We start from the raw sequence: 12,840 nt of genomic DNA on the forward strand, positions 1-12,840 counted from the left end.
TAAATCATATACATACTTTCCTGTGAATAAACACTATTGAAATTAATGGACCTACTTGGGAATAAGAATGCATGGACAGAATCATAGAGTGAGAAGGAGATCTAAGGGCCATCAGGTCCAAGGCAGGATTGCACTATTAAGATTATTATTTATATGGCACTGTTAATATTCATGGCACTATACAAAACAAATATGGCCTCATAAAGGCATACAACCTAATATACATATATATGATACAGAGAGATCATACTGGAAAGCATTGCATTATCTGGCTAAAGCTAGAAAAGAGAATTGCAGTGCAGGGCTTGTACTTGTTTCCCGCCCAATTGTCAAAAACAAAAGACTGGTATCTAGTCACTTCCATTATACTGCAGATACTTTTTAATTACTTTTAAGGTATTAAACATAAAAATGTGTGTAATTAACTATGCCTCATAGTTTATATTTAACCCCATGAAGAAAATGAAGACATGTTACAAAATTTGCTTTCCATTTTGTAAAGAATTTTTAAAAAAGTAAAATACTGTCTAAAAACTCAAACACAGCTGGACAGTTTGCTGAAAAATTAAAAATTATCTTCATCAAAACCAGGGTCAACAAAATGATGGATTACTGCCACCATTCAAACTGCAGGAAAAGAGATTCCACCTAAATATTAGAAAGTTGTTCAGCAGTGGAATATGGTGCCTGGGGGTGTAGTAGAGTCTCCTTCTCTGGAGGTTTTTAAGCAGAGGCTGGATAGTCATCTTTCAGGGTGCTTTGGTTGTGTGTTCCTTCATGGCAGGGAGTTGATACGGCTGTCCTTTGTGTTTTTTTCAAATGCTATGATTCTCTCTTATTCTAAACCAGAGCTTTCCAAACTGTGTGTTAGTTGCAGTGTAGATGTGTCACACAGAAGTAATGAGAAACCGCAAGTCAATGTGAAATAAGCAGTAAATCAAAAAAATTGAAAATATAAATGAGATACGCTGTGTCCATATACATTTCATCATTAGAATTTATGTAGTGCCCATATCTCTTGTAAGGGTTAGTTTAACCTATGGTTTGCTAGTAAAACTTAATAACTGTGTCACAAAAAAGATGCAAGTCTTAAATGTGACACCAACATTTAATGTTTGGAAAGCTCTAGTCTGAACCGTCCACAATTACCACACACAATTTATTCCCATTCAGAAAGTTACCAAGTTTGCATTTCTACTTTCTAGAGAAAGAAATAAAAAATGAGCAATCCTAAAATGTATATATAAAGCTAGATAGTGTGCTGAAAAACAAAAAAAAATCTTATCTCACTAAGACCACCAGATCAATGAAATGAAGAGTTACGGGCACCATTCTTTGTGACAGCTGAACACATGTTAAACACAGAAACACACAAACAAATTACTCCAAAACAAAGGAGCTGTAGGAAATAGGGGTCTAATGTGCATGATAGACATATAATGGAAGGGTACTTTCTGACAGTACCAGTAACTGCTTTTCAACCATATAATATGCTGTCTCAGAGTTTGGCAGAGTCTCCTTCTTTGGGAAGTTTTAAGCAGAGATTGGATGGCCATCTGTCAGGAGTGCTTTGATTGTATGTTCCTGCATGGCAAAAAGGGGTTGAACTGAGTGGCCCTTGTGGTCTCTTCCAACTCTATGATACTATTCCCTGTGATAGCTGAACACAAGTTACAAAGAGAAGCATACATTCTTTTCGACAGAATTCACTCAAAAAGGAAGGAGCTGTGAGGAAGACAGGGCAAGCATGGTTTCATATAATTATTCTTACAGATATGATGGTTTCAGGAAAAAGACAGCTTTAGTTTGAATTTTAAAAGTAAATTACAGTATAAATGTTCACATTACAAAGTTTGCTTTTTCTTTTTTTAGACAAATAAAAATAATCTGTCTGAAACACATACAAAGCTAGATAATGCGCCTAAAAACAAAACAAAAAATCTTCTCTCATACACATTGGTGTGTATATGGACACACCAAGAAGTAAGGGTCAGTAAGAGTAAGGCTGCTGCCACAATGCCCTGTGACAGCTGAACATGGTGATATACAGAAACACACGCACATATCTACATAAATCATGCAAAAAAGGTGGGCAGGAGCTGTGGGGAGTATTTCCATGCATAGGTTCATATAAACTATTCCTACTGAGGATGTTGATGATAATAACGATGATTATTAGTCACCCACCTCTCATGGCTCAAGAAATACATATATAAGAGACTAGCCATCCCCTGCCATGCATTCCTGTGGCCGAGTCTGTGTATATGCGTCTTGTATGTGTATATATGTGTGCATGTATTTCCGTATAGGTGTATAAATGTGGTTATGCACATGTGCTGTAATGTTTGTTTGTTTGTTTTTGGCTTTTTAAGTTTTTTCCACTGTGTTTTCCAGTGTTTTTAATAAGTGATGGTCACTTGTTGGCCTGATACGTGTATCGTATCCAAATTTGGTGTCAATTCGCCCAATGGTTGAGTTATGTTAATCTCACAAATGAGCATTACATTTTTATTTATATAGATTAAACTTGGAGCATGGCTTAAGCGGCTGAGGGGGGAAAGGAAGGGGCCTGAGGCTGTTAGGAATGGTGGGAGCTGAAGTCCAAAACGCCTGGAGGGAGGGCCGAAGTCTGCCCATGCCTGCCCTAGAGTGCACTGCTTACTACTGAAGGCGGGAGCCTCTCTGGGAGCGAATGACAGGCGCTGGGAGAAAGGAGGGAGAGAGGGAGCCGGCCAGGGGCAGCTCAGCCTCCTTCTGAGGCGCTCAGAGCCACAACTGAGGCCGCCCTACCCGGCCCCGCTTCCCTCCTTCCTTCCCGCCGGGGACTGACTCACCGACAGGACGCTCATGCGGAGCGGCGCCTCCAGCACACACGCCATCTTGGCGCGCCCCACTCGCGGCCCGGCGCTCAACCTCGCGCGAGGGACCCCGGGGTCACGACCGACGCCGCGCGCGACCACATCGCCGGCAAGAGGAGAAGAGGGAGGAGGGGGGAAAAGGAGGGAAGGAAGGCTCTCCTCCGTCTCGAATCAGCGAACGAGGAAAAACAGCTTTCGCCGCTCGCGAGGCAGTGCGCATGCGCCCTCAGCCGCTATTGGTGGGAAGGCGGGGTGATTGCCGGAAGTGGCATGAGAGTGACGCGCCTGCTCTACTTTTAGATCGCGGGGCGTTGCGCCCAACGGTGCTTAGTTGACGTCCCGCCCCAGGCGCATGCGCAGAAGAGGCGGCACCTGTCCAATGCCGTCCTTGGTAGTGAAGGAGGGGAGTGAAGGCAGGCTAGGGCGTATGTGTGGTCCTGTTGCGCCACCTACTGGCGAGCTGGGAAGTAACACTGGAAAAGTCTACTTTTAACTTCCAAGGCCCCTTGCACACACTCAGAGCCCTCTTAACTCATCATTGTTATTACTCAGCATGGTATTGTTTTTCTGATGTTATGTTTTATTGTGATACTAGCTGTCCCCTGCAACGCGTTCCTGTGGTCCAGTCTGTGTATATGTGTTTTGTGTGTGTGTATATGCATATATGTGTGTATACCCACAGACATCAGATCGGCTCCCTCATTAATGGCATTTCGGAAAAAAGTGAAAACCTGGTTATTTGAACAGGCGTTTGAATAGGCAGTGCAATGAATTACAATGAATTATAGGAAATCGGAACAACGGATGACGAGCTTGGATTATGATTTTAGTTATGAGACGCTAGTGAGTTGTTTATTGATGGTTATTGATGGTTATTGATGTTAATTGCTTAGTGTATTATTGCGTTAATTGTTTTTTAAATGGCTGTATGATGTTTGCATTGAATTTTTGCCGCTGCTTGTTGTTAACTGCTCTGAGTCGCCTAATGGCTGAGAAGAGTGGTATACAAATAAAGTAAATAAATAAATAAATATATTTGTGTATATGTTTATATATTGTGTTTGTGGATATATGTGGTTTTGCGCATGCGTTGTAATGTATTTTTTGGGGGGGTTGACTTTTTAAGTTTCTTCTGCTATGTTTTTCAGTGTTTTTATGAGTGATGGTCACTTGTTGGCCTGATAGGTGTATTGTGTCCAAATTTGGTGTCAATTTGTCCAGTGATTTCTGCGTTATGTTAATCCTACAAACAAACATTACATTTTTATTTATATAGATCAGTGGTTCTCAACCTGGGGTCCCCAGATGTTTTTGGCCTACAACTCCCAGAAATCCCAGCCTGTTTACCAGCTGTTAGAATTTCTGGGAGTTGAATGCCAAAAACATCTGGGGACCCCAGGTTGAGAACCACTGATATAGATGTTCTCCCACCCTGGATATCCCACAGACATATAAACCCAATTTTCCCAGTTTCCAACAGACCTCATAAGCTCTGAGGATGCCTGCCATCAATGCAGGTGAACTGTCAGGAGAGATTGCTTCTAGTGAAGGAGACAATGAGTGATTTTTGCAATAACTAAGCTTTGGCAACAAAACATAAGAAAGATATATCTCCCTGCAGGGAAAGAGCAACATGTCAGCAAGAGGGAGGATGTTCTTAAAAGAGAAGAAGTTTTGCAACCCCCCTGAGTGAGGTGACATATATGGTACATGCTTATGCTTGAGTTAAGTGGCTAAAATATTAAGTTGCTAACCTACTCAGCTTACATAGGAAATGGGTTTGTGGTGAAGCGCAAAATCTGCATAAAGAGAACAAATTGTTGTTTTGACAACCAGACATTCAGGCCAGGTGCAAGAAGGCACAGTTCATCAAAAGGTTAATGGGAGGGGGACTGGAAAGAGTAAAAGTACGTTCCATGACCAAAATATCTTTGTTTACCTTGTTGTATAAAAGTTTGAAGAAGCCGAAGAGTGGTACGGCAGTCACTTGCAAGTGTTGGTGCCTGCACGCACTTAACACGGCTGTCCGACTTCCTCGTGGCCATTATGAAAATAAAATGTTGTTTTTGATATTCTCCTGGGACTGCCTTCTTCCTTACGTGCTCCTGTGACCTGGACCTAAGTATTAGACCCGATTTAGGGTCTCTAACACTAGAACATGGCCATATAGCCCAAAAAACCTGCTACAATCCACTGTTCTTATTTTGTTTTGTTTTGATTTTATCTTATTGTGTTATGTTTTAACTTTGTTCTCTTTGAGCTTGTCCCTTTGAAGCTGCCCTGAGTCCTTTTGGGGAGATGGAGGCAGGGTATAAAAATAAAATTATTATTATTATTCCACACAGCTGCATAAAATCCACATTGACTGCATTATTTGACAGTGTGGACCCAGGTGTGGCACCTCAGTAGGGGTTCACCTTGCTCATAGCACTCACCAGGAAAGCAGACGTGGGAGTAAAGAGACTATTGATAAAACACATATAAGAAAGGGCCAATAGGGTAAAAATCCCATTGTTACTATAGAAGGCAAGTCCCATAGGCAATAGGTAAATCCAAAAACAAGAGTTACAACTTGAACATTAGAACAAGGAACAAAACAAGAGCATGAATCAGTACGTAAATCCTTAAAACAAGAAGCAAAACTTGACTAGGAATCTTGTGCCTTGAGCTTACAGAGCATGAACCAGGAACAAAACAGGAGTTTCCCACTCCAGTAGCGATGTTGCTTGATCTGGAATCCTAACAGCTCTCTCTCTCTCTCTCTCTCTCTCTCATTTAAAGGCTGCAAAATATGAATGCATTCCTTTGACCTTGAGAGGCCTGCTTCTGCCTCTCCTTCCCATGGCTTCGCTTGCACCTAAATTTATTCCCCTGCAGGAGCAGCCTGGTATCTCTGTCTAAGCCAACTGCTTCTTCGGATGAGCTCATGTTATCCTTCCTTCCCTGCCTGTCAGCTTCCAAAGTAGATTAATTCCCAGACTCAGAAACAACATCTTGCTCCAAAACCCCCTCCGTTCTCCCAACTGGAGAACCATCTTGCTCCAACACGCCCTCTGTCTGGGCACCACAGAACCATCAGGCCCTACACCCCCAAACCTCTCAAACACCAGGCCCCTTCCACAAAGCTGAATAAAACCCCACATTATCTGCATTGAACTAGAATCTATGGCAGTGTGGACTCAGATAACCCAGGGTCCTTCCACACAGCCATATAATGCAGAATATCAGGGCAGAAAATCCCACAATACCTGCTTTTAACAGAGTTATCTGAGTCCACACTGCTTCCAGTTCAAAGCAGATAATGGGTTTTATTCCACTCTGTGGAAGGGGCCATGAGTCTACACTGCCATATAATCCAGTTCATGAAGATAATCCAGATTTTATATGGCAGTGCAGAAGGGGCCTTATTTTCATTGAGGACCACATCAGCTTGAGGGTTGCCTTCATGCTGTGGAATCCATGGATGGAGAATCCATGGATACAGAGGGCCAACTATATTTTTTTCATATAGTGGTCAGTGCTGCTTAGTTTTTACCCAATTTGGGTCTCCAAGTGTTACTGAACAACAACTCGCATCACTTTTGATTATCTGCTATGAAGACTGGGGATAATGGTAGTTGTAACCCATATCCACAAGCCCTGGATCTCAATTTAAACTCTCCTGACTAAACAGAACAAACTACAGCCTTTCAGATATATCCCAATTCCCATTCACTGTAATCATTATTATTAATAACAATAATAATAATAACTTTATTTGTACCCTGCCTTTATCTCCCCAAAGGAACTCGGGGCAGCTGACATGGGGCCAAGCCCAAGCAATTACAATAAAGCAAAATAAAATACATACAAGACACACAATAACATCAAATAAATGTGCTTATACAATAACATAATAAGCCAATAAAGTAGTAACAATAGCATAATAAAACAGAATATAAAAACAGTACAAGAATTTAAATGAGGGCAAGCCGGGCCAAGTGCGAGAAGTAAAAATTGTAAAACCCGTGGGTGAGATAGATAAAGTGCTGTATTAAATGAGAGACCCGTCTGGGATAAACAATGAGGTTATTCTCAACTGAGGAATGAGACAAAGTGCATCAGAAAGACAATTGACACTGAGACAGGACTTGACATGGGAATTAGTTACTCGTTCTTCAAAAGTGCACCAGAAAAGCCAAGTTTTTAAGCTTTTCCTAAAAGCTGCCAGAGTGGGTGCTTGCCTAATCTCTCTGGGGAGCGAGTTCCAAAGCTGAGGGATCACCACAGAGAAGGCCCTCTCCTTCGTTTCCACAAGCCACGCTTGTGACACAGGTGGGAGCGAGAGGAGGGCCTCCTCTGAAGATGAAAGCATCGTGCAGGTTCATAAGGGGAAATGCGGTCACGAAAGTAGATGGATCCTGAACTGTTCAGGGCTTTGTAGGTGATAACCTGCACCTTGAACTGGGACTGGAAAATGAATAGCAGCCAATGACGTCGAATGATGAGGAATACGTGAGTTGTAATCCAGCATCTAGAGGGCCACATGAAATGACACAGATGGCCAGATTTGGCCCACAGACCTTACATTTGACACATGTGATCTACAGTGTATAATGAATGAACCTTGGCGCCACTTTAGCTGCCATGGCACAATGCTACGGAATTCTGGGATCTGCAGTTTGCAGAGACCCAGGTGCTACAGAGACATGAATATGTCTCTTGAGGAGAAGACTACTGTTCAACTGACAGCCACAATTTCAAAAGCAGGCAGGGGTTGCACACTTATTAATAATTAAAACTGCAAACATAATAATTTGTGTCTTGGACTCAATTGACAACAGTGCCAAAGGCACTGGACTCACTCAGATTGCCATATTTGTCACAATAAAAGTTTCCTGGGGACCAGTTAGGTTCCATTGTCTGTCCCATGCTGGTACCACTTAATCCCATCAAGAGCTATTTCAGCACCCTTTGTTCTGTGGACAGCCGGCCCCACTTCCTTCATTGGAGAGAAGAAATCTACATTGAGAGCAGGGAACACTCTCCCATTGGCTGGCGCAGGAAAGCCTCTTCAGTGTCATCAAGGTTTGGACAATCATGGTAGAGCCAGCTCTAGTTGGGGCGGTAGCAGGAAATACGAAGGAATTTACTATTTGAAATTACTCTTTTGCACTGTACTGTGATATTTTGAGGACCAATAAATTTTTTGAGGTGTTAACTAAGAACTCTAATATACAATATCTTAATCAGTTCTGTTTAAGTGCTGCAAAGAGCAAGGTTTGCATTGCAAAATTATTGGGTAAATTTTGTGCAAGCCAGGCAAGACTATATTTGGGGTATTAACAATAATAATCCTAGCTCACCAGCACACTCCCTCAGCATGTTACTAAAAAGAGAATAGAGCTATACATTTGGCCACCAAAATCGATGTCATAAGGAAAGTGAAGGCTGTGAAAGAAATTGTTTTGCTAAAGCCTTTGTGTGTGTGCATGCGCTTTCGATTATTATGTGTATTATTCCATTTGTTAAGAAAACTATTCATATATATCTTCTTTCTTCCTCCATTTGACAACAGCTTCTACATACTGAACATGTTAGAGCAAGAAAACCCATCAACATACAAGTTTGTCAACACTGATTTTAAAGAATAAAGGAATAATTATTTATATGATTTTTGCTTTGTATAATTTTTGTCTTATATTTTATGTTAAATGTGCTTTGATTTATATTGTATTATGTTCTGAGTCACTTTGGGTCCTGTTAAGGAGAAAAGTGGGATATAAATAAAGATTATTATTATTATTTAACTGCTATGACTCAGTGCTAAGAGAGGGCCCTTCCACACAGTCATATAACACACAATATCTGCTTTGAACTGGAATAGCTGAGTCCACATTGCCATATAGCATAGACAAAGGTTTCCCATTGACATTAAGTCTAGTCGTGTCTGATTCTGGGGGTGGTGCTCATTTCTAAGCCAAATAGCCAGCATTGTCCATAGACACCTCCAAGGTCATGTGGCCAGAATGACTGCATGGAGTGTCGTTACTGCTATGCAGAAGTGGTACCTACTGATCTACTCACATCTTCATGTTTTCTAACTGCTAGGTTGGCAGACGCTGGGCCTAACAGTGGGAGCTCACCCCGTTCTCCGGATTTGAACCACCAACCTTTTGGCTAGCAAGTTCAGCAGCTCAGCAGTTTAACCTGCTGTGCCATATATCCCAGTTCAAAGCAGATAAAATGTGGAATTTTATTCAGCTGTGTGGAAGGATCCAGAGTTGTAGGCAGTAATTTACTAAGTAATTTGCCCTCTTTCCCAAAGAGTGCTAGTGCTGCGCCTAGAGGCAGTCAAAGCAGTGTCAAGCTGCATTAATTCAGCAGCATAGAGCAGTCATGGACTTCAACTTCCACCATTCCTAACAGCCTATAGCTTAAGCCAGTGTTTCTCAACCTGAGGGTTCAGACCCCTGGAGGGCCCAAGGCCTGCTGTAGAAGGAATGCAGCCTGACCCCACACAATCTATATAAATAAAAATGTAATGTTCATTTGTGAGATTAACATAAATCAGAAACCACTGGATGAATTGACACCAAATTTGGATACAATATACCTATCAGGTCAACGAGTGACCATCACTCATAAAAACACTGGAAAACACAGCAGAAGAGACTTTAAAAGCCAAAAAAAAATACATTACAATGCATGCATAAAATCACATATATTCACACATACACAGAACACATACACAGACTGGGCCATAGCAACACATGGGAGGGGATGGCTAATCTAGCTATATAAATAAAAATGTAATGTTCATTTGTGGGATTAACATAACTCAAAAACCACTGTACGAATTGCCGCCAAATTTGACCACAAGACACCTACTAACCCAAGGAGAGACCATCACTCAAAAAAATTGATTTTGTCATTTGGGAGTTGTAGTTACTGGGATTTATAGTTTCCTTACAATCATAGAGCATTCTGAACTCCACCAATGATGGAATTGAACCAAACGTGGCACACAGGACTCCCACGACCAACAGAAAACACTACAAGGGTTTGGTGGGCATTGACCTTAAGTTTGGGAGTTGTAGTTCACCTATATCCAGAGAGCATTGTGGACTCAAACAATGATGGATCTGGACCAAACTTTGCACGAATATTCCATATGCCCAACTATGAACACAGATGGCGTTTGGAGGAAATAGACCTTGATGTTTGGGAGTTGTAGTTACTGGGATTAATAGTTCACCTACAATCAAAGAGCATGCTGAACCCCACCAACGACAGAACTGGGGCAAACTTCCCACACAGAAACCCCATACTTAGGCCATCCAGTCCAACTCCCTTCACCAGGGCAAGAAAACATAATCAAAGCCCTCTTGACAAAGAGCCATCCAGCTATATGATTCACAGAGAGAGAGAGAGAGAGAGAGAGAGAGATAATATCATAGATTTGAAAGGGATCCCTAAAGAAGGACAATTATGTGTTTCATGTTCCAGAGTGGGCAAACCAGACAATCTCCACGCCAACACTGACAAAGAAACAACATGAAATACTGTTTTCCCCAAAACTTGAATACAAAACACCTATCAGGCCAAGGAGTAACCATCACTCATAAAAACACACACACACACAAAAACAACAACACAGCAACAAGGACTTAAAAACCTAAAAAACCTAAAAGACATTACAGTGCATGTACAAAAACAACTCCCCTGGCCCTCCTGTGTGAGGGGGGAGGGGGGAAACGACTGCAGGGTCACTTCTGGTGTGAGAGAATTGGCCATCTCCAAGGATGTTCCCCAGGGTGTGCCCAGATATTTTACCATCCTGCGGGAGGCTTCTCTTTATAGATCTGTGAAAGGTCCAGGGTGGGAGAAATAACTCTTTTCTACTTGACCCAAGTGTGAATGTTGTAATTGCCCACCTTGAGTACCATTGAATAGCCTTGCAGCTTCAAACTCTGGCTTCTTCCTGCTTGCGGGAAACCTTTGTTGGGAGGTGTTACCTGGTCTAGACTGTTTTATGTCTGGAATTCCTGTTTTCTGAGGGGCCACAGCAACGCGCGGCTGGCTACAGCTAGTGCTCTATAGAATAGTTTGGTGAGGCACCAGCAGCACTCTCTGCTACACAAGTCCTTGAAGAAACTTGTGAAGGATGTGGATTCCTCTCCGAGAGTTGTCTTTCTGGCAAACTACAACAGCTTGTGAGTCTGGGAAGTTTAAAGCGGTGTCAAGTTGCAATTTCATTCCACAGTGTGGATGCGCGACCCCTCTCCCCCTCCCCAATCCTGAGTTCATCTCCGCCTCTGAGGGACTTCGGGAATCAAGGCAGCAGCAAGCAAGCAAGCAAGGCGGTGCTGCTTGGGCGAGATTCAGGCTGTTCTTTCTTTCTTTTCTTTCTTGGTGGGCGTTGGAGACAAAAGGGGCCCACGCCCTCGGCGGAGAAGCAATGCGCGGGGTTTTTTATTTTCCCCTTGCAAAAGGGAAGTCTGGAGAGTTGGAAGGGACTTTTATTTGTTTTTGTTTTTAAACACTCCTCGTTTACACCACACGGGCTGAGAGCTTCGTCTTGGCACCTCTGGTGTGCCAACGACGGTTTCCTGGCTTTTTTGGCTCCCAGGCATTGACTTCATCGTTGTTCCAGCCGCACCCAGTTTGGGCCCCCCTTGTTTCTCCCACTCGTTGAGGCTGAACCTGCCCTTGGAATCACAGCCTTGGCTCTGAGGAGCTCTCCGGCTTGGAGAAAGAAGCCCTGCGCCAAGCAGGATGAAGCGACTGAGGGGGAAAGGAAGGGGCCTGAGGCTGTTAGGAATGGTGGGAGTTGGAGTCCAAAACACATGGAGGGGCCAAGTTTGCCCAGGCCTGATCTACAGTGTGGCTTAAGCAGCTGAGGGGGGAAAGGAAAGGGCCTGAGGCTGTTAGGAATGGTGGGAGTTGGGGTCCAAATCACCTGGAGGGCCCAAGTTGGCCCAGGCCTGTTCTAAACGATTGAGGGGGGAAAGGAAAGGACTTGAGGCTGTTAGGAATGATGGGAGTTGGAGTCCAAAACACCTGGAGGGTCCAAGTTTGCCCAAGCATGATCTACAGTGTAGCTTAAGTGGCTGGGGAGGGGGAGGAAAGGGCCTGAGGCTGTTAGGAATGGTGGGAGTTGGGGTCCAAAACACTTGGAGGGCCCAGACTTGCCCAGGCCTGATCTACAGTGTAGCTTAAGTGGCTGAGGGGGGAAAGGAAAGGGCCTGAGGTTGTTAGGAATGGTGGGAGTTGGAGTCCAAAACACCTGGAGGGCCCAAGTTTGCCCAGGCCTGATCGATAGTGTAGCTTAAGTGGCTGAGGGGGGAAAGGAAAGGGCCTGAGGTTCTTAGGAATGGTGGGAATTGGAGTCCTAAACACCTGGAGGACCCCAGTTGGCCCAGGTCTGTTCTAAACGATTGAGGGGGGCGCAAAGGACAGGAATGGTGGGAATTGGAGTCCAAAACACCTGGAGGACCCCAGTTGGCCCAGGTCTGTTCTAAACGATTGAGGGGGGCGCAAAGGAAAGGAATGGTGGGAGTTGGAGTCCAAAACACCTGGAGGACCCCAGTTGGCCCAGGTCTGTTCTAAACGATTGGGGGGGGGGCGCAAAGGAAAGGGCCTGAGGTTGTTAGGAATGGTGGGAGTTGGAGTCCAAAACACCTGGAGGACCTCAGTTGGCCCAAGTCTGTTCTAAACGATTGGGGTGGGAGCAAAGGAAAGGACTTGAGGCTGTTAGGAATGGCGGGAGTTGGGTCCAAAACATCTGGAAGGAGGGCCCAAGTTTGCCCAGGCCTGATCTACAGTGTAGCTCTACAGTGTATTATATTACTACAGATATATTGGTACATAACAACACAGCACACATGCATATTAGGTCCAAGTGTCTAGGATCCGCCTCTGAATATCGGGCTCTTCCCAAGGGAATTGGGTATTAGAGGTATTTTCGCAGAATGTGCACAGTTAGTTCCCAGAAGTGTTG

General features: G+C 43.6%; 1 protein-coding gene across 5 annotated transcripts in view; it reads right to left on the reverse strand.

Annotated features, from left to right (window-relative positions):
- Positions 1 to 3,092, reverse strand: part of ARMC8 (armadillo repeat containing 8) — a 60,669-nt gene extending 57,577 nt beyond the window's left edge. For all 5 annotated transcript variants that reach the window (XM_060768061.2, XM_060768063.2, XM_060768060.2 and 2 more), the window contains exon 1: positions 2,835 to 3,092. In XM_060768061.2, the coding sequence (XP_060624044.2) occupies positions 2,835 to 2,879 (45 nt within the window). In that variant the 5' untranslated portion in view covers positions 2,880 to 3,092. The remainder of the gene's footprint in view (positions 1 to 2,834) is intronic.
- Between the last annotated feature and the right edge of the window lie 9,748 nt (positions 3,093 to 12,840).

Source organism: Anolis sagrei, chromosome 3 (genome assembly GCF_037176765.1).
Source record: "Anolis sagrei isolate rAnoSag1 chromosome 3, rAnoSag1.mat, whole genome shotgun sequence".
Classification (NCBI taxonomy): Eukaryota; Metazoa; Chordata; class Lepidosauria; order Squamata; family Dactyloidae; genus Anolis; species Anolis sagrei.